The sequence below is a fragment of the Piliocolobus tephrosceles genome, chromosome 6 (assembly GCF_002776525.5).
Source record: "Piliocolobus tephrosceles isolate RC106 chromosome 6, ASM277652v3, whole genome shotgun sequence".
In the NCBI taxonomy this organism is placed as follows: domain Eukaryota; kingdom Metazoa; phylum Chordata; class Mammalia; order Primates; family Cercopithecidae; genus Piliocolobus; species Piliocolobus tephrosceles.
Window position 1 is genome coordinate 29,271,258 of NC_045439.1, and position 27,028 is coordinate 29,298,285.

The 27,028-nt window shown below is 53.7% G+C and overlaps 1 protein-coding gene across 16 annotated transcripts in view; it reads right to left on the minus strand.

The window, feature by feature from the left end:
- Window positions 1–2,484: 2,484 nt before the first annotated feature.
- The window catches only part of TMEM63C (transmembrane protein 63C), a 76,520-nt gene continuing 51,976 nt past the window's right edge, over window positions 2,485–27,028 (minus strand). For 11 of the 16 annotated variants that reach the window (XM_023184762.2, XM_023184839.2, XM_023184817.2 and 8 more), the window contains 16 exons: window positions 26,315–26,423; window positions 24,402–24,475; window positions 23,687–23,767; window positions 23,453–23,576; window positions 22,572–22,705; window positions 20,728–20,850; window positions 20,134–20,287; window positions 18,419–18,525; window positions 16,858–16,944; window positions 16,181–16,246; window positions 14,344–14,506; window positions 13,981–14,086; window positions 13,395–13,562; window positions 10,646–10,755; window positions 8,870–8,941; window positions 2,485–5,437 (listed from right to left, as the gene is read on the minus strand). In XM_023184762.2, coding sequence (XP_023040530.1) covers window positions 5,234–5,437; window positions 8,870–8,941; window positions 10,646–10,755; window positions 13,395–13,562; window positions 13,981–14,086; window positions 14,344–14,506; window positions 16,181–16,246; window positions 16,858–16,944; window positions 18,419–18,525; window positions 20,134–20,287; window positions 20,728–20,850; window positions 22,572–22,705; window positions 23,453–23,576; window positions 23,687–23,767; window positions 24,402–24,475; window positions 26,315–26,423 — 1,882 coding nt within the window. In that variant the 3' untranslated portion in view covers window positions 2,485–5,233. Of the gene's footprint in view, window positions 5,438–7,277; window positions 8,705–8,869; window positions 8,942–10,645; window positions 10,756–13,394; window positions 13,563–13,980; window positions 14,087–14,343; window positions 14,507–16,180; window positions 16,247–16,857; window positions 16,945–18,418; window positions 18,526–20,133; window positions 20,288–20,727; window positions 20,851–22,571; window positions 22,706–23,452; window positions 23,577–23,686; window positions 23,768–24,401; window positions 24,476–26,314; window positions 26,424–27,028 lie in introns of those variants that run through there. The other 5 variants (XR_004228987.1, XR_004228986.1, XR_003309686.1 and 2 more) reach the window with 5 other exon arrangements.

Genomic DNA, 27,028 nt, shown 5'->3' on the forward strand with positions numbered 1-27,028 from the left:
ACGGAGTCTTGCTCTGTCGCCCAGGCTGGAGTGCAGTGGCCGGATCTTGGCTCACTGCAAGCTCCGCCTCCCGGGTTAACGCCATTCTCCTGCCTCAGCCTCCCCAGCAGCTGGGACTACAGGCGCCCACCACCTCGCCCGGCTAGTTTTTTTGTATTTTTTTAGTAGAGACGGGGTTTCACCGTGTTAGCCAGGATGGTCTCAATCTCCTGACCTTGTGATCCGCCTGTCTCGGCCTCCCAAAGTGCTGGGATTACAGGCTTGAGCCACCGCGCCCGGCCTCTGCCAGGTTCTTTAGGCCCTGCATGTGTGCCCACAGACCCTTTGCTGGCTATCATGTCTCACCCCCACAGAGCTTGTGCTGGCCCCCCTAGTGCAAAGCATCCCCTCCCCGCCTCCAGGCACCCCCTGCCCTTATCCAGCTTTGTCTCTCCCTGACACCCCATTATGTAGGCCTATTTGTTGACTGCAGTTGTCATGTTCTATTGCACAGAAGTGGGCAGGCGGTCGTGGAAGCCACTGGGCTCTGTGTTTGGAGGGGAGGGAAGAGGGACTGTCTTCGAACCCTCGCTGAAGGTGATAAGGCAGCCAGAAGTCCCCTGACACCTGGTGTGTGGCCCTCGGGCCCACACAGTAGTCATACTTACTGCAAAAGAAGATAATGATGGCAGAAGCGTGCCTGAGCTAGGGAGTTGTCATTTCTAAGCTGGCAATGGTGAGATGCTGAGGCCACCCAGGGCATGTGGTGCCTGAGGCTGGGACTGTTTTCCTTATCCACTCACCCCTCCCTGCACACTGGAATCACCTGGGGGACTTTTGTAAAATACAGGGTACTGGGCCCCACCCGAGAAATTTTGGTTTGTTTAGGGATGGGGCCTGGACATTGAGAGTAACTCCCATTTGTGGCTGAGATGGAGAACCTTGGAAATTGAGGCTGAGAGCTGCCGGGCTGCCACTTGTCCAGGCCGAGGGACTGTCAGATGTTCTGAAAGCAGCCTCTGTTGAGAAAGCCTGGGAACCTGTCTCCCCGTAGACCAGGCTCTCCTTGCCTCCCCAAAGCCTTCCACAGAGCAGACCTAGAAACCTGGAATCTGCCAGCAAGAAGGTTCCTCAGGACAGAAGTGAGTTGCCCCAGGCTTCCCTGGCCAGGCCCCATGCGACCCCAGGCTTGGTTTCCGGGCAGAGGCATGGGGCACGCTCAGGCCCCGCTGCTTCCTCCCTGCACAGGTCGCGTGCTCCAATCCTATCTTGGGCACAGCGCAGTGGCGCCACCTCCTGGGGCTCCCTCTTGCCTTGCCCCAGTCCCGTCCCCAGCCCAAGTAAATCCACGTGCAGGCCTCCAGTCCCTCCTTGCCTGCTGAGGGGAGAGAGGATGGACCAATGCTAACCTCCCTGGAGGACGTTCCATCCCTGGGGTGACCGCCCTCCCTCTTCAGCTTCGTTTTCTGTCTCTTTCTTAGTCTCTGCCTGAGAAAGGCCCCTGAAAGATCTGCTGAACCACAGAGTGTCCCAGGCCTGCCATCTGGGGACCCTGGAGCTGCCGGCCCCTGGGAGGGGACCCTGAGGCAGCAGCAGGGCGCAGCCCCCTCCCATCCAGTCAGGTAGTCTTCATGGCTTGTCTCCTGAGAAGCAGCTCTTGTGGATTTCCAGGGCTGACTTGACTTGGAAAATAGTTGTTTTGAGGGGGAGAGGGGACAAGTGGACGGGTCTTGATCCCATGCCCAGGCCCACACCATGGTGGACTTTGAGTCAATGGCCACTGATGGACTGTGGAAGCTTGCGGAGAGGACCCAGCAAGGGAGAAGTGAGAAACAGTCCTTAGGCAGCCACCCCGAGACTGTCATCCTCTGTCCCCGTAGGAAGCACTATAGGGGGAAGTCTCCCCCTACCCAACACCCACACAAGATTCCCATCCTCTGTCCCCAAATTTGCTCTGCTCAGTCATGAAGCAGAACAGTCCGCCTCATATCCTCCCAGCCCTACTGTCTGGATGAGGTGACCAGCCTGGGTGATGCAGCTGCTGGAGGAAGGGGCAGAATGGGTTTCCTGACCCTGAGATGTAGCTCCCAGGGCAGGGAACTGTTGTCTCCTTGCCACAGCTATAACAGCCTTTGCTAACGGGTGTTTCTTATCCCGCCTGGCTGCCCCACACGCTTCCCTCATGCCAACCTCTCCTCCACCCAACCTCTCCTCCACCTCCCCTATCCCCGAAGTCCTCCACCCTCATCCTCTTGCAGACCTGAGCCCTGTCTGCTGCTCTTCCTGGGGCCTCAGCTGAAATCGGTGTGTTCTGAAGTCTGGCCACTAGCCTAGCCCATTGGCCCACTCATGGGGCTCAGCACTCACCAGGGACTTCTACTGCCTCTCGGGGCTACTCTGCTGGCTTCCTGGGTAGCTCAAGGACCAGAAAGTTCTTCCCACTGCACAGCGGAGCAAGGCCAGGCTGGCCCAGATGCAGAGGCAGAGGCAGAGGCAGGGGCCGGAGAGGCTGGGAGGACTTGTTTATTCAAGGCACGGTCATAGCATTAACAAGAAGGTTCAGCATTCTGGCACATTCCTTTAGTGGTGGTGGCCAAGGTTAGCCCACACCCCCCCCCCACTGGGGGCCCCAGATGACGCAACGCTGCTGATAGGCACTTTGCTTCCGGGGCAGTGGAGGGTCAGGCAGGCGGGCATGGGGCCACTGGAGGCCTGAGGAGGGCCCCTCCTGGAGGCTCTAGGCAATACCGGCTCCCGGGCGGCAGCTCCTTCCAGAAAGGATTAAGTCAGGGGGTGATTTGGAGGATGGAGTGGGGTGGGGCAGCTGGGAAGTGGCTGGCGGAGGAGTAGGATGGCAGTAGGTGGAGGGAAGGGGGCAATGGACGAGGCAGCTGTAGGCTGAGGCAGGAGGTGCCTGAGAGGGCCTGGATGTGGTGGTGGGGAGGCTAAAAGATGCCCCGCTCCACCGCCCTGCAGTGACCATGGGAGGTCCAGATGGAGCCAACTGCCATGAGGCTTTGCTGGTTCCCCTAAGAGTGGACTATGGAACCTTCTCCTCCTCCACATGCTCACCACCTTCTCTCAGAGCCAGGCTACACTGGACCCAGGTTCTGAGGGAGAAGCCCCCAGCCATCCCGCCACATTGTCTGTCAGGACCTTTCCCATATGTGGCTTCCACAGTCTGGCAGGGGCCTCAGGGGCTGGGGGCAGGCTCCAGCAAGCTGTGTCCAGTGAAGGAGAGACCCCAGGCCAGCTTCTGGCGTGTCGCACGCCCCATATACCAAATATGACGAGGTCAGGCAGGGTCTGAGCTGGCCACCTCCCCACCATGTGCCAAGCTCCTGCTGGGCCTGACTGCTGTGCTGTAACAGTGTCCTTTCCCCTTGTTGGTTGGTGAAATGCCAGTGGGGAGGGGGCCTGTGGGACCTGGGTGTGTAGGGGCTAGGCTAGGATCATTTTCCCCTTATTCCTAGCTGGACAAGGAATGGGAAAGGCAGCCTCTCTCCAGCCAACCCAAGCTCTCTGGAAAGACACCCCCATGCCAACATGTGGGCCATGCCCTGGGGGTACAGCAGTTTCTGCCCATTGAGCACAATTTCTCACCTGCGGTGAAGCTTGGAGCTTCTGGGGGCTGGGATGGGGCAAAGGTGGGGCAGGGACAAGGCCTAGGTGATCTGAGTTCAGGGCCGCCCTGTGACTGGGGCCTGGTGCAGTCGCTCAGGTGAGATGAGTTCACCTTCAGTAGGCTGGTGGCAGGGACCCAGACCTTTGGAGGAGGGGGCTGAAGAGGGCCCTGGAGAGCACACACACCCCATTCAGCTTGGCTTGTTCTGGTTCACTGAGGCCCCCACTGGTCCTTCTCATGTCCTCCCTGGCTGGGCTACACGGTGGTCCCGATGAGAGCCCATCCCAGAGGCACGGGCCGGTTCCCCCCTGCCGCTATGGCAAAGGTGCTGAGTGTCACCATCACTGTTCGGAATTCAGCTCCCCCAGGTCTCAGGTGGTGGCAGCCCTGGGAGGGCAGCCTTGCTTCTCCAGAAAGGGCCTCTCCCTGGAGCACGTGACCCTCCCCTCCACCCCATCCCTGGCAGGCCTGGGGCAACATCATGATTGAAGCATCTGCAGTGTCTGGACCAGGCCCACACTGGAGGCCGCTTGGGTGGTCTTCCAGGCAGGGTGCAGGGGCAGTCCCGAGAAGGGAGGAAGGGTCCTACTTGGGACTCAGGTGAAGGTCAGTCCTTCAGTTTGAAGCATGGGGTTCTTACCCTAACGTACTGCCCATCTTGACCAAGCTGGGGGCCCAGGCACTCAGGTGAGTAGGAGGCAGGAGACTCTTTTAAGTGGCCACATCTTTGGCTTTGGGGGGGTCTTCTCTTTAGACCCTGGGGCTTGGGGAGGTATAGCTGGTTTCCCACCACCCAGAGTTTTGGGGAGAAAGCCCCCTTCCATGAATTCGGCCTCTGTCTCACCCCACTTTGTGTTACCCAGCAAGGACTAACCAAGGTTCCCTTCTGAGAAATGCACACAAGTCTCATTTGATGAGCCCTGAGTGGTTGCGCTCTAGCTACCCTTGTAAGAATAGAAAGGAGAAGGGCCTCTGCCCTGCTGCTCCTGGGGATGAGGGCAGAGGAGCAGGAAGGGGCTGAGTTACCTCTTCTCAGGTCTACGCTTTCAGTTGGTTCTTCCTCGGGTGGGTGCAGAAACTTTCTGTTTACAGATCCCCATGCAGGGAACCCCGTGATGAGGTGTCCTCTGTGTCCTGTCAATGTGCCCCGTGCACGTACCTTTGCCTCCTCAGACTGCAGGGGAGGAATGGGCCGGGGCTGGGAGAAGGAGCAGCAGCAGAAGCTCCTTGGAAGGGCAGCTGATGCAGAGTGGTGATGACCCCAGAGAGCCTTCGGCGGCCTCTTTCTGCCTCCTCCCTTAGGAACACCTTCTCCATCTTGGTCCCAGGAAGGGACCCCAGCATTCCATCTCTGTGCTGGCGCTCCAGCCACCTCTTTCAAGACATGGGCTTCCCTGTATCCTCCATCCCTTCCCAGGCTCCCTCAGCACTGCCGAGCACCCCCAGTTCCACCTGGGCAGCAGGTCAGGGCGCCCGTATGGCCCATGGCTGGGGTGGCAGATGTCTCCACTGGGGGCTTCTCAAAGTCTGCAGGAGGTAGTGGGGAGGCCCAGGCCACCCTCCTGCCTCCCCTTGCCAGGCCCTCTCCTGGCTCCTCAACAAGCCGCCAGTGGAGGCCTCAGGTCCCAGTCAGTGGTACTGGTTCTGGCCCTCCAGTTCCAGCCCTTCCTGGAACTGGGCCGAGTCTAGCTCCCTTGCAAAGCCCCTCAGACCACTCTCTTCTTCTCCCTCTTCCGGCTGGTTGTTCATGGTGCCATAGGTGTGCCTGGCTGGGGAGGAGGCGGGGGTCAGGTTCAACTCCGGTTCTTGCAGCACGGTGGCCACATATAGCTGCTTGGGATAGAGACAGGGACAGGAGCAAGGTCACGTCCGGAGCAAGGCCCTGGGCACCCCCTCTCCCCTCATGCCCCACCCCCATCGCCTCTGTCTCCTCCAAACTTTGGAGCCTGCCTTCTTCCCCAGCAGCCTGGGTCCTGTCTGCCCCACCTGCCTAATTTTTCTTGATCATTTAATGAACATCCAGGTGCTCCCAGGGCTGGTTTAGTGGCAGGACTCCCCACTCCTAGTCCACTGCTCCTTTAGAACATGTTCCATTCACTCTCGGTTCCAAGGCAAGCCGCATCCAGGGAAGGTGACATGAGGCTCCCCTCAGCTGGGGTCGGAGAGACCCCCTTTCCTGAGCTAGTGTACTTTCTAATACAGCTTCAGCGGCACATTCAGAATCCCCCTGGGCTCTGTCACTGGTTGGCCTGTCTTCAAGATGTGGAACTGCAGCCGGGCGCAGTGGCTCACGCCTGTAATCCCAGCACTTTGGGAGGCCGAGGTGGGTAGATCATGAGGTCAGGAGATCGAGACCATTCTGGCTAACACAGTGAAACCCTGTCTCTACTAAAAATACAAAAAATTAACCAGGCATGATGGCGGGCACCTGTAGTCCCAGCTACTCGGGAGGCTGAGGCAGGAGAATGGCATGAACCTGGGAGGCAGAGGTTGCAGTGAGCCGAGACCGCACCACTGCACTCCAACCTGGGCAACAGAGCAAGACTCTGTCTCAAAAAAAAAAAAAAGATGTGGAACTGCTAGCAGAGACTTTGGTCATATGACCTGTCACACCCAGGAATGATCCCCATGCCTGGGACGGCAGCAGACTAGAAAACACAGGACATACTAGGAAAAAGAGCAATTGTCATCCTCTGAAGTGGCTCCTAAGCCATCTCTTTACTTTGAAAATAGGCAATTAGGGAATGGAATGAAACCTTCCCCATAGGAGTTTATTTCAGTGAAACCAAACAGCCCTGGTCGAAGGAATGGTTTTCCTACAAAAGAATCTAGACATTTGCATGGCACCCAAGTAAACCATCTAGATGACCTTTTGGTCATAAAGGGGAAAATGTCAACTGAACCATGGAAAAATCCTTCTGTCATTCCCCTAATTAGAGGGTCATGATGGCATCATTAATGAATGGGAATTAACAGGATGTCACATCTCTGAGTATACACTGCAGCACTACTGGTAATGTGTTCTAGCCCCATGTTGAACTTGAATCTATCAAGCCATCAGATCTAAATTCCAGTGTTCAGGGAATACAGGAGATCATGGAACCTGTCCTAAGACATCATGAACAGCCAGAAAAACCCAGGTGGAATATTCTGCAGGACTGCTGGCTTGGTCTCTCCAGTCATTTAAAAGGCACTGTGCTAAAATAAAAGGGACAGGAAAACCTGATGCACACATGCTAGATTTGATATTGGGTTGGACAAGCTCTAAAAGATACTTCTGGCACAATTAGGGAAATTTGAATATGGGCTGGGTACTCAAAGATATCAAAAATTGATATATATGGAAAGAGATTGTTAACTAAAAATGCAGGTTACAAGCCAGGTGCGGTGGCTCACGCCTGTAATCCCAGCACTCTGGGAGGCCAAGGCAGGTGGATCAGCTGAGGTCAGGAGTTTGAGACCAGCCTGGCCAACATGGTAAAACCCCGTCTCTACTAAAAATACAAAATTAGCTAGGTGTGGTGGTGTGTGCCTGTAATCCCAGCGACTTGGGAGGCTGAGACAGGAGAATCGCATTAACCTGGGAGACGGAGGTTGCAGTGAGCCAAGATGGTGCCACTTCACTCCAGCCTGAGCAACACAGCAAGACTGTCCCCCGCCAACAAAAAAAGGTTATAAAACAGTATGTGCAGTACTATTTCATTTTAGCAAAACTATGTAAATCATACATATTATCTGGAAGAGATACAAAGTATATAAATATCTGGAAGAATATACACTACCAGTGGTCATCTCTGGGTGGTGGGAATATGGACTTTTTATTTTCTTGTTTCTGCTTATCCTTTCCCCCTATAATGATGTGCAATGTTCATATAGCCCTGTTGTAATAAGGCAAGATTTAAAAAATAAATCCTAGTCGTGCTTTTTAAAAGCATAAGCTTTAGAGTCAGATGGACCTGGTTCGAACTTCGTCCTGACACTTCCTTGCTTGGTGCCCTGGAGTCTATATTGACGGAACTTCGGAGCCTCCATTTTGGGATGAAAACCCCTACTGTGTGGGTTTATCAAAAGATTAAGAGCGAAAACAGCAAAGCACCAGGCTCATGAGAAGATTTCAAAAACTTATTGCTAACAATATTCCAAGAGGGGTCCTTTCGGAAGGGTCCCAAGAAAAGAGAGACTTTCTTGCTTTGAAATCTTTGTCACAGTCTCTTCATTACCAAAGCACCTTCTCCTGTCCCCACTCAGAGATAATCTGTGCCTGTATACTGGGTTTTTCAAAGCGAGGCAAATCTGGCACCCCAGTGACTTCTGTCCATTTGCTGGTGTTTTGTCTGTGCTTCTGTCACTGTGCACTCACACCCAGCTCTGCCCACAACTAAAGAAAGCCCTGCCGCCCACTCCGTGTTCCCCCTGTGCTGAAAACTGTCTTGAGTCCCCCAGGCTCTGGTCTGTCTTCCAGGCTTTTGCACAGGCTGCTCCTCTTCCTTGAAAACTCTTGCCCCACACCCTATTTCACCTGGCACCCTGTACGCCCATTCCTGGGGTCAGATTCGATGCTCCCTCCTCTGGGATGCTTTCGCCAAGTGCCAGCCTGGCACCCTTCTTCAGAGCTCCTCCCAGGAGCCCTGGCCTTGGGGCACAGGCTGACCCCAGTACCCACCTCAGTGCGTTCATTGGTGGCTCTGCAGCTGCATTTGTGGCAGGGATGTGGGTGGGTGCTCATGCCCATTCCCCTCCAGGCTGAGCTGCTGTGTGAGAGCCAGCACCCAGCCTGTGGGCCCTGCACTCTGAGCCAGCCTCTCTGCATGCAGACAGGCTCGCTCATTTGGCGTCCCTGCCTTACCAGCAGTGCAGGCTTCTAATAGTTCCCTGAAGCTCTGTCTGTGTCGCTCTGCCTGCCCCTGTGCCTCAGGGGCAGCCTTTGGTCCTGAGGCCAATCCTCAGCAGGCCCCCCTGCGTCTACATGACTGAGGTCGCTGTGGTCTCGGCCTGCCTGACCAAGTACTTCCTCTCTGGGTGCCTTCTAGACAATGCCGAGTATATGGTGGCTCTTCTCTTTTTCTCACTCTTCATCCAGGGCCACGGCAGCATTTGGACCTGGACCAAGTCCTGCTCCGTTAGAGGAGGGAGCCCAGGGGTCCCCTATCTCCTCCCCCGTACCCAAAGTGGGCAGCAAATGCTGGCATCCCCCACGACGCCACTGGAGTAGACCACCCCTGCAAGCACCGCCCTCCCGACCTGTCCCTGGGACTCAGGACTCACGAGGGAGGTGGGCGTGGAGGAGGTGCTGCTTGGCTCCATGTCAAACACCGTCTGGATCTCCTCCTCCTCAGGCTGCAGCAGGGAGAGGTGGTGGGTTACAGGATGGAGGCCTGCCCTTTGCTCCTCCCCCCACATCCAGAGGAGCCTCAACTCCACACCTGGGCTTCTCGCCACCTTGGAACTAAACTCATCTTCTGTCTTTCCAGACCTTCAGTCTGGCAAGACTGAGGCCCAGGGGGACAGAGAGAGGCCTGGGATGCAAGGGAGTCCCTTCTGGAATGTTCTATTCCCAAGGGCCATTATGGGAGGAAATAAGCAGAGCTGGAATTGAAGTTCAAAGATTAGCCTGCTTTGACTCCAAGAGAAGCCTTGACTTCAGCACTGTCGTCTTTCCTCCTGGGGCTGCCCCTCTAATTTGGAAAGTGTCCTACACCAACACAGCCTAGGTTCCTGGCCATCCTCCTTCTCTAGCATGGACACCTGGCCAACCCAATCACATAATGCTGCTGTATTAGAAAGACAGAGCCAGCGGGTCATTCACAAGACCCTTCACTACTGTGGTGCTCCAGCCAGGCGTGGAAAAGGAAGGCTGGGCAGAGAGGGCAGTGGGCGCCTGTGCCCAGAGCTCTGGACACAGAGACACCAGCAGCAAAGAGATCCTTCTCCGAGTCCCTCCTCAGGCTCAGCAGGGTGTCAGTCCTTAAAATCAGCTTTCTTTTCTTTATATACATTCATTTAAAAAGGAAATGATTGCCGGGCGCGGTGGCTCAAGCCTGTAATCCCAGCACTTTGGGAGGCCGAGATGGGCGGATCACGAGGTCAGGAGATCGAGACCATCCTGGCTAACACAGTGAAACCCCATCTCTACTAAAAAATACAAAAAACTAGCCGAGCGAGGTGGCAGGCGCCTGTAATCCCAGCTACTCAGGAGGCTGAGGCAGGAGAATGGCGTGAACCCGGGAGGCGGAGCTTGCAGTGAGCTGAAATCCGGCCACTGCACTCCAGCCTGGGTGACAGAGCGAGACTCCGTCTCAAAAAAAAAAAAAAAAGGAAATGATTCACTTTTATAAACAGAAAACTGTATTTCAGTTGCCATAAGCAGAAAGTTAATGTTAAATATGTAACCACGAAAAATGAAAAATTATGTTGCGATCCACTGGAAATCATTCCAGTGCCCCAGGATAGATATCCATTCTGGGAAATGCTGAGCTAGAGCACACAGTTGTTGGCATGGCTCTAAAAGGGCATGGATTGGCTCCCTTCCCCTAATGATTAGGCTGGACCCACTGCCAACAACCAAAGCAATCATGTGGGGCAGGGGCCACCTCCAAACATGGCCGCCTCAAGTTCAATAGCCTGGGGTCTTAAAGGAGAGAAAATGACAAGCCCCCCTTTTTTGAATCATTAGCAACTCCCCCGCCAACCTCCTTTGCTCCATCCTGTCTCTTGACCTCCAGTCCTTGGAGGCTCACAGCTCAGTGACTGCACTGGACTCACATCACAGGAAGGAGGGGCCAGCATCCTGCAGTTTGGAGGTGTCAGAGGGCAGAAAAGGAGAGGACAGCCGTCTTCTGGATGGGGGCCAGAGCCTAAGCTAGTGCAAGGCATGCATGCATGCACGCATGCACACTGGGTTCCACGCTCTACGGTCAGAGAGAAAGTCGAGACCCTTTCGTCCTGTGGTGCTATGCGAGCCGAGGCATGGAGGGTATCCTACAGCTGTGTCCCCCAAGGGACCAGGAGAACCAGTGGAGGAAGGGCAGGCTGGCAACTCACCTCGTAGTCGGCAACCATCCGAAGCTTCCCCAGAAAAATGCCAACAAAGGCAATTAACATGGCAATGAGGAGGGTGGACAGGGAAAAGATGGTGATGGCGTGGAGAGAACCTGCCAAGGAGAAGAAAAGGCCATGGGCAGGAGTCTGCCAGCTGAAATGCCACCCCAACTGGCAGATGCCCAGGGACTGTCACAGCACCACTGCAAGGGCTTTGACTTTGCCAGTCCTCCTCTGACAACAACTGGCATCAAGGAGTCCGACACAATAACATCATCCCTTTGTTCTGTTTGATTTGAGCAGTTTAGAATTTGGCATCTCTGGAGTCCATGAAAAAATGTTTTAATTGACTTCAGTACCCACTTCACTGCCCATAAAAATGTGTCCTTCCTGATCTGCTGGTCACCTCCAACACCACGGTCCCTGGGAAGTACCTTGGAGTGACCATTTCTGCCAGTGCCCCCAACACCATCTCTGACCTACACCTTTCCCTGCAAGCCCTTCTGAAGTGAACATGCTCAGTTATCTGTGCTGATGGCACAGAGAGGGAATCTAGAAGGTAAAAGTCATCTACATTGCATTTGGGGATATTTGGTTCCTTTTTTACGGCAGCAGTTTTTTCTAACTAGGTAAATATTTTTTTTAATTATGCGTTACAGCCAAAAATCACTGCTTAATGATGCTTACTGCAGTGTTTTTATAGTAGCAAAAAGTGGCAAACCTCAATATCCAATCATGGAGAACTGACTAAAACTGGTCGACTTTCATGCAACCACTAAAAGGCACCTACGCGTTCAGTCTTTTAACAACCTAGGGAATTGCTCAGAACATCGTGTTCAGTACAAAACCTCAGGGTACAGGACTGAATGTTACAATATGGACGATTGCAGTTTTGTAAAGTAACAGTAGACCAACAGCTCCCTCTCTACCATCCCGCGCCCAAAGCGCATGCCTGAACGTGGGGGCTGGGAACAAGAGACATCAGGTTCTGGGTGAGATGATGGGTCATTTACATGTTGGTCTTTGTATTTTTTCTATTTTTGATAATAAACATGCAGTCCTTTATTCTTAGAAAAAAACATTATGGAAAAAAATGAAGTCTCTGAGGTGGCAGGGAAAGGCTAGCGGGATAAGCAACTGGGGGTGACGGCAAATGGGTAAACCACATAAATGACTGAGAGTCGACCGTACAGATGCCACCATGACAGGGAAAGAAAAGAAAACACCGCCTCGGAATGCCTGAGCTCAGGAGTTTGAGACCAGCCTGGGCGACATGGTGAAACCCTGTCTCTACTAAAATACAAAAAATAAATGGGGCGTGGTGGCGGGCGCCTGTAGTCCCAGCTACTCAGGAGGCTGAGGCAGGAGAATAGCTTGAACCCAGGAGGTAGAGGTTGCAGTGGGTTGAGATCAGGCCACTGTACTCCAGCCCGGGCGACAGAGCAAGACTCCGTCTCTAAAAAAAAAATGAAACAAAACACCGCGTTTCCCTTCTCCCACCACTGAGAAGGTTAAGGTCAAGTGTCTGAGGGAAGGGCAGTGGGGTTGGGGGTTGCTGGGGGGCACAGGTGCCTCTAATGGGAGAAAGCTGAGGGATTTCTAATCTGTGGCCTGCAGGGACTGCTTCTGGGAGGGTGTCTCTGAGCTCCCCTGGGCAGGAACAGTAGCTGTGTACAGCTAAAGAGTGAGGAAAAAGCTAGCCCCTCCTGCAGGCTGGGTTCCTCTTCCAGGTTTTTGGCAACTCATAAAGTCAGGCATCTACCACTGGGCGCCGGTGGCTGAAACTTACAATCCCAGCACTTTGGGAGGCCTAGGTGGGTGGATCGCTTGAGCCCAGGAATTCGAGACCAGACTGGGCAACATAGTGAGACCTCATCTCTACAAAATTAAAATTAGCCAGTCATGATGGCTCACGCCTGTAGTCCCAGCTACAGGGGAAGCGGCAGAATTGCTTGAGCCCAGGAGGTCAAAGCTGTAGTGAGCCATGATCGCGCTACTGCACTTCAGCCTAGACAACAGAGCAAGATTCTGATTCAAAAAATAAAATTAAGGCCGGGCGTGGTGCCTCAAGCCTGTAATCCCAGCACTTTGGGAGGCCGAGACAGGCAGATCACAAGGTCAGGAGATCGAGACCATCCTGGCTAACACAGTGAAACCCCGTCTCTACTAAAAATTACAAAAATCTAGATGGGCGAGGTGGTGGGCGCCTGTAGTCCCAGCTACTTGGGAGGCTGAGGCAGGAGAATGGCATAAACCCAGGAGGCGGAGCTTGCAGTGAGCTGAGATCCGGCCACTGCACTCCAGCCTGGGCGACAGAGCGAGACTCCGTCTCAAAAAAGAAAATAAATAAATAAATAAATAAAATAAAATTTAAAAACAAAACAAAAAACCAGGCATCTTATGGGATCCCAGAGGAAATATCATGGGAACTGAGCCTCCCAATAGCTGATATTCTATTTCCTGCCCATCTGGACTTAGAAAGAAGGAATATGAGGTTTCCTCCCCTGAGCCCTAGAAACCCAAATCCACACATGGGGACCGTGTTGGCCCAGGGCCTCCTCTTAGCCTTGAAGCTCTGCTGAGACTCTAATGCAGGCCCTTTAGGCCCAGAGAAGTCACTGGGTGTGGCCAGGTCTGGTGAGCAGCATCTTGCCCTGCCTGGGCTTTTCTCCTCTGACAGGGTCAGTGTTAAGGGACTCACAGAGCAGTGGGGCAGGCGGATGTGGGGTCTCCAGGCAGGCTCGGTACCTACCCAAACGCAGGACAGAGAAGAACAGCATCCAGAACAGACCCAAGAGTGGCGCAAAGATGGCCTGGGAGACGGCAGCCATGTGGATCTGCTCATTCAGTTTGGTGGGTGCGAAGGAGTAGTACATGTTATAGCGATCCGTCAAGTGCTTCATGCACAGGTAGAGCAGCCCTGGGGGGCCAAAGGTGGAAACTTATTCAGTGGCCCCTTCGAGTTTGGACCTTTGCGGCTCCAGTGTCTCCACAGGCCTGAGAAGCCAGATCCAGGGCTGTCAGAGTCAGAACAGCCCAGGATGGATTGGGGGAGCTCTGTGGTGCTGACCTCCAGGGCCAGCAGCTTCCCTTGAGCCCCCAGAACTGATTCTTTCAGCTAGGTGAAGAGTCATTCACTCATGCATTCATTCAACAAACATCCCTCGTCAGCAGCCATCCAACCTCAGCACCCCCATACCCCCGGCTTGGCCCTGGTCCTGACACCTCCCCCCACAGGTCTCCTCATGCTCCAGGAGGTGGACTGATGTTGTGGGGCTCAATTCCTCCTCCCCATCTGTGGGTGTGCAGCCCTTGGGCATGCCTTGGAGATAACTCACCAAAAGGCACAATGATGGGGCAAGTGATGCTGTACGCCATCACCACGCTGAACACGTTCATCATCCACGCGTACTCGCGCCCAAACTGGAAGTCTATGGCCTGGTTCTGGGGCAGAAGGCAGGCGTCACCCTGCGGCGGCCCAGTCCCCTTGGCTTCACTACTTCTGTGGCTCCTCATCAGCCTGCTGGCAACTCAGGCCTGGAGGCAGCCTCCTTTCCAACCCAGTAGACCAAGGTGCCCCACCGCCACCCATTCACACCGTCCCTCCCACCTCAGCCCCCTTGGTGCTTCTAGTAGGCTCTATCCCTGACACCCTCCCCAAGGAAACTGAGGGCTGTGCTCAGTGAAGGGCCAGCCTGTACCTTTCTGATGTTGACTCTCTCTGGCTCCGATCTAGAGAAGAAGAGGCGGGTGCTGTAGCAGAAGAGTGACCCCAGACGCAGCAGCTCCATGCCTGTGCCAAGTAAAGCTGCCGTGATCACGTAGTTGACAAAGAAGGCGCCGTTGTCTGGCAGGAACACACACCTGGGCAGTGAGGGAGAGGGAAGGCAGCAACAGAAGCCATGGGGAGAGGGAGAGATGTTAAAAGGGAGAGAGAGGAGAGCAGCAGAGGAAATGGGAGTGGGGGTGGAGATACGATACAGACAAGGAGAATAACATTTCCTCTCTTTCTTTTTCTCTGCCTCTCTCCTATAATATATATTCCCCCAACACAATTAAGTTAACAAGCAGCCCTCTGAGCAGGGAGGGGCAGGGACCACATAAAGCATGGGTGTGTTAGGGGATTGCATTGACTTGATCCAAAGCAAGGGTGTCTGAGCCAGGTTCAAAGACTCTGGAGAATCCATGAGTGGGTTTCTGGGGGGTCTGTAAACTAGGATGGGAAAGAATAACATCTTTATTTTCACTAATCTCTAGCTGAAATTTAGCAGTTTCTTGCATTAAGAATGTGGGCAATATGGCAGGGCATGGTGGCTTACACCTGTAATCCCAGCACTTTGGGAGGCTGAGGTGGGCAGATCACCTGAGGTCAGGAGTTTGAGACTAGCCCAGCCAACATGGTGAAACCTCATCTCTACTAAAAAAATACCCTGAAGGATTCTGGTCCTTGCCTTATAGAGCAAGGTATGGAAGTTTGCATGTCATTTGCAACATATCTTTGAAAACTGGGATTCTCAACACTTCTTAACACTAAAACAAAAAAATCGAAATTGGCAGAATGTCCCACCCGGTCTGCATGTTGCTTTGTCAACGATCCCCCCTAGTTTAATGTTCTTATTCCAATAAGTAATATCAGTTTTAATACTGATGTTTTTAAGACAGTAAAATGTAACTTTAGCTTTCTTATATAAAAAATGCAATATTGGTTGGGCGTGGTGGCTCAAGCCTGTAATCTAGCATTTTAGGAGGCTGAGGCGGGCAGATCACTTGAGGCCAAGAGTTTGAGACCAGCCTGGCCAACATGGTGAAACCCCATCTCTACTAAAAATACAAAAATTAGCTGGGCATGGTGACATGCACCTGTAATCCCAGCTACTCAGCAGGCTGAGGTGGGAGAATCGCCTGCACCTGAGAGGTGGAGGTTGTAGTGAGCCGAGATTGCGCCACCGTACTCTAGCCTGGGTGACAGAATGAGACTTGGTCACAAAAAAAAAAAAAAAAGGGCAATATCTTGTTATTGATGTGTTTATAAAGACTATGTCAAAATTTTGATTTTTAAAATATCTTCATAACTATAATTCAGTATAATCGGTTTTCTTTGTAATCCATGTATTTTGTGCACATAAAGACATCATTCAGAGTACATGTAAAACTGGCAGAATCAGAATAAGCTCTGTGGATTGGACCAGTGTCAATTTCCTGGTTTTGATATTGCACTATAGTTATGCACAATGCTTCCATTGGGGGAAACTGGATAAAGGGCTCATGGAACACCCACCCCCATACAGTTTTGGGGCAACTTCCTGCGAATATACAATTATTTCAAAGATATCATTCTGAGAAGGGGTCCCTGGGCTTAACTAGATTGCCAAAGGGATCCCAGCACAGGAAAGATAACGAGTCTGCCCAGTGAGGGTGTTCACAAGCATTTGTCTACACTTCTGTGAGCAAATTCAGGTGATGGACTCAGGGAAGGGCACATATACCCACTCCAGTGTGCATACACAGCAGCCCTGGTGGACATGTGGGAGTACTCACTGGAACCTGATGGAGGCCTGCTCTAGATAGTAGATGTCAAAGAGCCAGCGAAGAAAGACATCCAAACTAGAAGCAAAAACAAGGCAGGTCTGTTAGTTAGCAAACCTATGAGCTAAGGCTGAGGGTTCAACCATCCTCCCTTGCCCAATCTCCAAAGAAAGACCCTTGCTTTATTCCAGCTGTCCAGTCCCCCTTGCTTTATTCCAGCTGGGCAGTCCACACTTCCCCTCTTCCTTCTTAGTGCTGGGCTGTCCTGGCCCTGAGCCCTTTGGCCTTTCAGCTCCAGGCCACCTCCTCCAGCAAACCTGGGCCGGTTTGCAAAACTGTGAGCAAACATTTCTCTCACAGCATTCACTCATTTCTTTCACAGTACTCTCTCCCTCTTCTGAATTTCTACTGCTTTTTGGCTGTGTTGTTCCCATGTGGGGCTGTCAGGCAGCTGGTAAACACGTCTTGTGTCCCCAGCCAGATGACAAGCTCTATGTGGGCCAAGCTCACGGCTGACACGTTAGTGTTTGCATGAAGCCTGGCTCATGCTACACCCATGACAGGCACGGGGCTGTCATTTGAGGAGTGGGTTTGCAGCAACCACAGGCAGGTCTACAGTATCTGAAAGAGGCGGTCTTAACTCTAAGAGAACCTGGCTAATAGAGGAGGGATAATTGGAATTAAGGTACCTGGTCAGTCCCATAGAGGGCAGAATGACCACCATGAACACCAGAAAGATGTAGCACTTGTGCACCATGACCAGATTCTGACTTGATCTAGGAGGAAACAGAGGGATATTCATCAATGGACGTAGCCTAATAAGAACCAAAGGCCTAACTATGTAATAGAGAGGAAGAGAGACACTGATATGGTTGGACTCTGTGTCCCCACCCAAATCTCATCTTGCAGCTCCCATAATTCCCACGTGTTGTGGGAAGGACTCATTGGGAGAAGATTGAATTATGGGGGGTGGGTCTTTCCCATGCTGTTCTCATGATAGCAAATAAGTCTTGTGAGATCTGATGTTATTATAAGGAGGAGTTTCCCTGCCCAAGCTCTCTTTGTCTTCTGCCATCCACGTAACATGTGCTTGCTCCTCCTTGCCTGCCGCCATGATTGTGAGGCTTCCCCAGCCACGTGGACCTGTAAGTCCAATAAACCCTTTTTCCTATATTAATTACCCAGTCTCAGGTATGTCTTTATCAGCAGAGTGCAAATGGACTAATACAGAGTCCAATAAAACCTCTTTCTTTTATAAATTGTCCAGTCTCAGGTATGTCTTTATCAGCAGTGTGAAAACTGACTAATACAGACATATGCAGAGTAGAGATCTGGGCTGGGAAATTGGTGTAATCGTGCATACGGATGCCATCTCCATATACCACTGGGAGCTGTGCTGCATCTGGGGGCAGCCGGAAAGAACAGCATGATCAACTAGTGATGTCTGTGCTGGGTACAGGAAGGGATGGGAAGGCCCAGATCTGCCATATAGTTGATGTCTCTGTGTTAAAGAGACATTACCAAGAATACTCAAAATCCCTGCAGAGTTTCAGTCATCAATGTAAGTCTTGTTCTTGGCCAGAGGAAAAGGCCAGGAAGGATTTCCATTAGGACAAAACTTTTGGCTGCTGCCTGGTGGAATGGTAGGAACTTTTGGTGTGGAAAATAACTTTTGAGATGCATGCAGCTTTCAAGCCAAAGTACTGCCACCTGCCCAGGGCATGGCAAATACTTTCTACCCACCATAGAACCATCAAGGCTAACAAATGGGAAAGCTCCTGATTGGGTAAAAGGTTGGCATGGTGTGGGTCATATGTGATGACAGTCACAGTGAGTTTGTGGGCCCCTCTGTGTGGCCACCGCATTCTACTGACATTCCCACACAAGTCTTTCCTCCTGTGCCTTCTGCGTGGAATGCCTGGGACGGCCTAGCTCATGCCTATGGCTCCATGCTTTCAGGATATGGCTGGGGGCTGAGGGAGAAGCCCAAGGAGGGCTTGGTTTTGGCCCCACGCTCTTAGACAGTGGCTCTATCTCAGCATCCCAGGGGCCCAGAGACAACCCAGACCCTCCTTCCAAAGACAGAACACCTGTTGGTCTTTGGGGATGGTTTCAGGTCTCAAAATCATCCCTTATCAATTCTCCTTCTTAGGCTAGAGGGGAGGCCCAAGCGCCAGGCTGGCAGGGAAGCCAAGGCAGGGGAAGAGGCTGGAGAACCCACAGGGCTAGGAGAGGAGGCCCCCAGGTCACCTGGTCCAGTGGGCCTCCAGGAAGGCGGAGAAGTAGACAATCAGAGGCAGTATCACTGTGAAGCCCCAGAGCATCACAGAGGGGAAGAACTGGGTCACAATTGGGCTCTGCAGGGGGAGAGGGGAGGATGGCAGGAGAGACGTCAATGCAAGCATCCCCTTCCCCTTGCCTCTTCTCCTCCCACTCACTCCCAGGGCTGGCTTGCTCTCCTGGAGGCTGCAAGGGGCCTGGCCCTTCTCACTGGCCTTCCTGGCCAGGCAGAGGCTGACACCCAAGGTCAAGTGGTCTAGGTCACTGGAGGAGCAGCCTGAGCTTTCTTGAGTGACTTCCTCCTAAGGCCAGAGCTAGCCGGGAGATGACATTGTCTTTGCTGTGATGACATGTGAGCGGGCGAGGAGGGGAGGATGGAGGAGTCCTCAGGGAGAACTGTGGTCCTGGGGTTGGATGCATGGGGTCTGGGGCCTATTACAAAGTTTGCAAAGGGGAACAAAAATCAGCAGCAGAAGTGGTGTGGCTTGACTTATGTGCGTATGTGCGTGTGTGCGTGCATGTGTGTGTGTGTGCATGCACACACGTGTTTTTTTGTTTGTTTGTTTTTGTTTTTTTTCAAGACGGAGTCTCGCCCTGTTGCCCAGGCTGGAGTGCAGTGGCACGATCTCGGCTCACTGCAAGCTCTGCCTCCCAGGTTCATGCCATTCTCCTGCCTCAGCCTCCTGAGTAGCTGGGACTACAGGCGCCCGCCACCACGCCCGGCTAATTTTTTTTTTGTATTTTTAGTAGAGACGGGGTTTCACCGTGTTGTCCAGGATGGTCTCGATCTCCTGACCTCGTGATCCACCTGTCTCAGCCTCCCAAAGTGCTGGGATTACAGACGTGAGCCACCGCACCCGGCCTCACGTGTGTTGACTGTATGTGCATGTGGGCATGCACATGTGTGTTGACTCTGTGTGTGCATGTGTGCGTGTGTGCATGCACGTATGTTGACCTTGTGTGAGTGTGTGCATTTGCACGTGCACATGTGTGCTGTTGGAAATGAGGATGGGGAGAATATGGAAGACGAGACCTTCTAGGCTCATCTTAACAGTCTTGAGCCTAAAGAATTTGGAAATAGGCGAGGCTCCCTCTGACCTGCACCATCAGTAGGAGGCATCCCCTGACTTCAGAGATGGTTCCTCCAGGGCTGAGGGATCCCAGCCTAGAGTGCAGGTGTCTGGAGATGAGGGAGGTGGAGGCAGATCTGGAGTTCCCACTTTTCTGAGAGGGCTGCACTGGGACTTACCTCACTCTTCCTCACCCTCAACCATACTACACAAACCAGGAGCCTGCTGCCCTGGACAACTTGTGGAAAGCAGAGCCACTCACATCTGCCACACCCTCTGGTCTCCAAGCTGGCCTGGGATGACCCCGTTCATGAAGACCTCTGAGCCCATGTTGACAGGATGACACCCCCTCCAACTCAGCCCAGGACCTGCCTGTGGACTCCCCACTCTCCCTTCCTGTTCTAGCCCTGGTCCCTAAGACTGGCAGTCACCCACCTTCATCCCTTTAGAACAAATCAAGCCCTACCCCACCATTTGCACCACGGCCACCTCCACAATGTTCGCACTGTATGGGCTCCACAGCCCCATCCCAGGGGGCCCCCCCATTCCATCCTCGCCTGAATTCTTCCTTGATCTCCCTGGGGCCCCCAGGCCTGGCCTGAGCAGAGGAGGCACCTGCAGCTTCTCGATGGGGCGGGTGACGTTGTACATGTCGATAGTGTTCATGATGATGGCGGGCGTGGTGAGGAAGAAGAAGAGGAAGAAGAGGAAGGTGTTGATTGCGATAAAGCGGGCCCACCAAAAGAAGCGGCGGACGGACAGGTGTTTCCTGGGGAGGGATGAAAGAAGGAGGCACACTTAGAGACATCAGTTCTTAGAGCCCACGTGCTGTTTGCTGCAGGCCAGCTGTGGACCCAGGCTGGCCTGGTCTAATCCAGCTTCCTGGGCCCAGACCTGCATGCAGTGGGCCCCTGGACCGCCCCCTGTCACACTGTTTATAAAGGATCCGGTGCATATAGCCAAAAAAAAAAAAAAAAAGGACCTGAGTTCCTTCTGCAGGAAGAACCTTTTTGCTAAGGGTTGGATGCCTCCCACACTTGTGGGAATGAATCTGGTGGTACACACAGGTTGTGGTGCTTAGGAAAGCATGGAACTTAGTCCCCTTGGAGTCTCTGTTGGGCAATGACACGGGGAGAGAAGGCCCTGTCCTGCTGCCTTCTTCAGTCTCAGAGGAGCTCAGAGGAGAGGGGAGGGATGGTAAAGGCTTACCAAATAATGTCTTTGGGGTGTGGAGCCATAGTGACCCTCCAGTAATAGGATTTGACGACGGTGGTCACTGAGGACTGCTGGGGTTGCACACCACAGTGGATATATTTGTAATCCTTACGGACGCTGCAGAGAGGGGAGAAGAGGAGGAGATGTGGGTCTGGGGTTGGGGGATGGGCTTAGGAGGGTCTCATGCCAGGGGCTCAGGGTCACTATGGTGGTCCTACAGATGGGGGCTCACCCCCTTCCTGGGGATTCTTGAAGCCTTGGCTATGTCTTCAGGACCTTAGAGGCGGACAGTTCCTAAGGCCCAGTGTCTGGAGGAAAGGGCTTTTGAGGGTGCCTTGATTGCCCAGGAAGGGCAGGGGTGCCATGTGGTTCTGTTTCTGCCTTTCCCCTTAACAGCAGTGACAGCACATAGACACACTCTTTCTTTGAGATTTGATAAGGGAGGTACTACTTTTAGCCTCATCTTAATATCAATAGCTACTAATTATTGAGTTCTTTCTGTGTGCTTGATACTGTGCTAATTGATGACCAGTATCATTTCCAATGCACAGATGACTAAATCGAGGTGCCTAGAGATGTGACCAAAGAGGAGCAGGTACTGGAGCCCCACCTCTGGCTTGCTAGCTCATATTCCGCTGTAATTAAGCCTCGGATCCTCTCTACCAAATGATGATGTCTCAAAGAATGAACAATGTTACCTTAGGTAGGTGAATTGCTTTAAACAACACAGAAATGGAATAGAAGGCATATCACTTGTCAACCCTCCGGGAGGTGAACAGGGCAGATATCAGTAACCAAATTTTCCAGATAAAAAGTTGAGAGTGTAAGGAACTTGCAAAATCGTGCACCATTGTTTGTGAGCAAAATCTAGGCAGTTCTCTTCCTTTGTAGGGGTTGGGGTGGGTGGGAACAATGTGCTGTACAGGATCAGTCTCCCCCAGAAAGAAGAGCCCACCCACCCCCCACAATTCTTAAGAGATAAATTCTGGAGCTCCTTTAGGACTTTGGCCCAGTCCTAAGGATCCTTCTGGAACATTCCAGAGTGGACTGAATTCATTCCTTGTCAATGCATGGGCTGCCAGAGCCTGGGGCAGAAAAGAGAGGGGACTGTAGAGCTATGAATTAGGGGAGGCCTGCAGCAGGAGAAGGGCAAGCAGAGCTTCTCTATCCTGATGCTGTCTTATGGTGAGGAGGAGTGACGTGTGTGTCGGCTGGGCACAGTGGCTCACACCTGTAATCCCAGAACTTTGGGAGACCGAGGTAGGCAGATCCCCTGAGGTCAGGAGTTCAAGACCAGCCCAGCCAACATGGTGAAACCCCATCTCTACTAAAAATACAAAAATTAGCTGGGCTTGGTGGCGGGCACCTGTAATCCCAGCTACTTGGGAGGCTGAAGCTGGAGAATTGCTTGAACCTGGGAGGCAGAGGTTGCAATGAGCCAAGATTGTGCCACTGCTCTCCAGCCAGGGTGACAGAGCAAGACTCTGTCTCAAAAAAAAAAAAAGAAGAAGAAAAGAAACAGAAAAAGGGATGTCATTCTTGTCAAGGACAGAAGAGGAACCATGAGGTCAAAGGCTTCTGGGGCCACCTCTGTGCTGAAGCAAGGACAGGGAGTGAGGAGCCCCAGCCTGGGCACCCCTTGAGACCGGCTGGGCCCCAGCAGCTGGGAGAAGCAGGTATGGCCTTCTCATCCTACTGGAGAGCCAGAGGGCAGCTGCCTGTGAGGAGCATGGAGGGCCCAGGGGAGGCAGAAGGGGAAACTGGAAGGGGAGAGGGAGGAGAGTGCCGAGAAGCAGGGGTGTTCTTGGGGCTGAGTGGCGTGCCTGCCTGGTGCTCACCGCTTGGCCATCCTGGAGTCCTGGAAGGTGACGAAGATCAGGTCCAGGCGCTTGAGCGGCACGCGGTTGAGCTCGGCGTTGAACTCGTCCGTTAGCTGCTCCTCTAGCTCGCTGTAATACTGCTCTGCATCCACCTGGGGTGGCAGGCAGCCCTCAGGGCTGGGGCCAGAGCCCCAGGAAGGCCTCCCTGGTCACGAGGTTCCTCCCCACTCAAGCCTCCCTGGATTGTGGTGGCCCTGAAGCACCTCAAGGAGCCCAGGACCCTGGCTGGCCTCCAAAGTCCCACCTCTAGAACAAGAAGAGGCGATGACTGCCTTTCACCCCTGCCCTTAGATCTGGGGAAAGTGAGGCATAGCTAAGGGTACCCAGGGGCTTTCAGGCTTGGGGTGGACCCCAGAGAGGTGAGATAACGTGTTTGCCGCATTTCCACAAGAGAGGGTGATTCTTTTCCTGGGATGGCAGAAGTTCGGTGTGGTCCTGAAGCAGGTGTCTGAGTCTTGACGCCTTCTTTGAGCCACAGTGGTCAGGTGATAAGACAGGCTGCTGCCTTCAAATGTTTCTGTCCTATCTTTTTGGGAGCCTAAGGCCTGGCAGCCTCGTGTAGCCTGCTGTGTTTTCTCTGGTCCTTCTCTCTCATTCTCCCATCCAAGACCAGAAAGGAGACAAGAGCAAGCTTCCCTGCATTGTTCTGAAGGTGGCCTCCAGAAAGGCTCCCATCTCAACAGAGAGGAAGGACATGGTGGATGGGGAGGGAGGAGCTGGGTGGGGAGCACTGGAGCAGACCTGAGTGGGGCCTGGGGCCCAACAGTGCCGGTGAAGGCACAGATCCTAGAGCCCCAGGACCCCACCGTTGCTGTGCTCCCAATGCTCAAGCCAGTTACCTCCTTGAAGCAGGTCCAGCACTTGCAGAAGCACAGGCGGGCACAGGGGTGGATCCTGATCATCACCTTCCCAGTCTTTTTGGCCTTGGCTGTGTAGAAGAGCCGGCCCCGCATGGCGTGGCGCCTGCCAGTGGTGGGCAACAGGAGAAGGTCCTGCAGGTCAGGGACCAGCAGAGCCTCATCCTCCCCTTTTACCCCCACCCCAGGCCCCGAAAGGCCCCGCTGCAGCCTCACCTCTGATCGTCCAAGTCGATCAGGTTCCTGACGTCGTAGCAGAAGTGGACTCTGGTCACAACACTGCCTGGATAGGCCTCGCTGCAGCCACAAACATGGGTGCTGAGTTGGCCTGTGGGGTGGGGATGTGCTGCCCCAGCCCCTGCCCAGCATGTCGGCCCCCAGGGCTGGGGGGCTCAGCTGCCTGGTGTTCCTGGATGGGAGACTCCGTCTCTGCTCCTAAAGCTGAACCTCAGGGTTTGAACCTTGGTGATCTGAGAGCTGTCAAATCCTTCCTACACAACTCAGAACAGGGCCAAAGGGTAGAGCTCCACCCAAGGGGAACCCAGGAGAGAGCTGTTCACAAAGAGAGAATCAGCTCAGTGAACAGTGTCCTTGGGGTTAGGAACTTAGGGTCATAACAGATGTCTCCAGATGATCTGCTCTAAATAGCTGTGATCCAAGGTTCCCTGTGCCCAGTAGTTGGAGCAACAGCAGAAAGGAAAATTCCCATCACCCATATCACAGCCATGCCATGCAGGAAGCCCCTGACTTCAGAAACCCTGCACCAGCTCCAGTGGCCCTCCCCATTCTGAAAAGCTTTTCAGATGCTGGGAGAGCCACCCCAGGGTGTCCCAGTCCCACCATCTTGCACCAACTCACTACCCACTTGAGGACCCAGGCGGGGTTATGGGGAGGAAGCCATCCACGCCTCGGCCCACCCCAACCCACTTACTGAAAATGCTTAATGATGATTTCTGGGTCTTCAATGTCCTTGGGCACATAGGTGATCATTAGCGTCCTTGTGACCTGGGTGGGAATAATCAATGAAGAAAGAAGACTGTGCTTGCATAGGAATTCCAGATACCTGAGTCTTTTGGTGGCCCGGAGTCTCCTGGGAGCAGGCCTTCTGCTCCCAGCAGGCTGCTGATGCCAGTGCCTCCTTGCTGAGAGAGCCAAGAAAGCCAAAGCCAAGCTGGGACACTGTGGGCCAAAACAGTGCCAGCTTCCTTAGCCCACAGTGGCCCAGCTGAGCCAGGCAGCTCTGAGGTTGGTCAATTGTGCTTCTGCTCTCCTCTGTGCCCAGCTGTGGGTGCCCTGCCACAGACCACTGTGGTGAAGGGAGGAAGAGCTGGAAGCTGCCATCAGGCTGGGGTGGAGGATCAGAGCTCCATGATTGGAAAGAGCTGCCCGAGCGACCCCACAGTGATTTCTGCTCTCCCTGTAGCTTCCACTACTCCAGCATAAAGCCTCACATCGCTAGGGAAATCCCTCACGTGAGACTGGGCGGGGGAGCTGGGAAGTAAACAAGACTCTGGGGAGAGGATAGGGAAGCTTCCCCCGAACTTCACATTTTATTCTGTGAATGGGAAATCTCTTCCTGGGTCGTCACCATTAAGATGACAGTCTGGTAAACTGCGCTGCAAGAATCAGGGGTCTTGAAAGAGGCTTCTGGTAACAATAAGGAAAGCTGAAGTAGCAGACACCAGACTGGTCAAGGGTGACCAAGCCTCCACGCCTGGCAGGCTGAAGCATTTGGGTTCACTTTTCAGGGAATGTGGATTTGCGCTCTGGGGTGGGTTCAAGTGAATCAGGCCTTTTGAATGGATGGCCTGGAAGGAGCTGACTCCACACCACTGAACCATTGAAAGGCTGAGGACGGGAGCCAAGGATGCTCTTCCCTGCTGTTGCCCCTCCCCACCAGAACATGGGTGCTGGTCCAGATGGTGCCTGCCCGTGGCCCCGTCAATCATCTCTGCACACCAAAGCCTGCTTCAAACACAGCGACTGCTCTTTCCCGGCCTTGGGGCATGTTCAACTTTTGTGCAGGGCAAGCAGTGCAGGAGTTAAAGCCCCCAAGTGCAACCCCCAATGAATGGTGGACAGGGAGCTGGTGGAAAATACCCCCGATTGCTCACCTCCAGGAAAATTCTGGGGCATGTGTTCTACACCAACTCCCAGAGTTCCCAGGTCATGAAGCTCTAGCTGCCTCCAGTGGTAAGTTGCCCCTCTATGCTCCCTTTTTTTGGTTGCCTTTGCATCCTCACTCCCTTACTGGCCTTTCCTGGGATCACCTCCCATAAACAAGTGCTACTCAATCCAAGTCTCAGGGTCTGCTTGGATGAGGTCACCCAAACTGAGACGGTAGGGATACACAGGGGGTCTCTGACCTCAGAGAGGTTGCAGAAGGGCAAGGCATGGCCCTAGCAGGAGTGGGCAGGGCCAGGTACACTAAGTAGCAGCAGTTCAGCAGGGCCCTGACCACTTAGCACGGAGGTCCCCGCTGGCCCACTGGGCCTTGTTAATCCTTTAGTTTTCGGATGGTGGGAAGTCCAAGAGTCCCTGGGGAGGGGCGGGACAGCAGAGGGGCAGGGATAGGAGGTACCTGGGCAGCAGCTATTTACCAACCAGTCTGAAAGTTTCATTGGGGATGAGAGGGTGGAGGAGGGTGGAGGAGGGTGAGAGGGTGGAGGAGGGTGAGAGGTGGGGGCCAGATGATTGTTACTAGGGCTGAAGGGAGGAAGCTTGGCCGCTGCTCAGGTGAAACCGCCCCTTCCCATCTATCACAGTCTCCCTGGACCCTCCGAGGGCTTCTCTGAAGGCTGGGAGTGGTGGGCCCAGTGGGGAGCAGCTTTGTAGGCCACTTACCTTTTGGCTATTCCTGGGCGCAAACCTCAGGCAGTGATGAGCCATGAACACAAAGTTGGTGATGAAGTAGAAGAAGGACAGCAGGCTGTGCAGCCACAGGAGCTTGCTCCTACAGGGAGGCAGGCAGCAGCAGTGAGGTCAGCCTGCGAGCTCCCCAGAGCCCACTGCACACAGACCCCTGGGCCTCCTCCTGCCATCCGTCTCCTGGGGCCTCCCAACCTATCACAGTCTCCTCAGACTTCAACCCATCGCAGTCTTCCGGGACCACCCCCATCCATCACAGTCTCCCACACCTCCACCCATCACACTCTCCCCATACCCCCATGCATCAGTCTCCCCAGAACCCCCAACCCATCACACTTTCCCCAGACCCCCATCTATCACAGTCTCCCCAGACCCCCACCCATCACACTCTCCCCACACCCCCATCCATCACACTCTCCCCACACCCCCACCCATCACAGTCTCCCCATACCCCCATCCATCACAGTCTCCCGAGGACCCCCACTCATCACAGTCTCCCCATACCTCCACCCACCACACTGTCCCCACACTCCCATCCATCACACTCTCCCCAGACCCCCACCCACTGCAGTCTCCCTGGACACCCCAACCCATCACAGTCTCCCCAGACCCCCAACCCATCACAGTCTCCCCAGAACCCCATCTATCACAGTCTCCCCACACCTCTACCCATCACAGTCTCCCCACAGC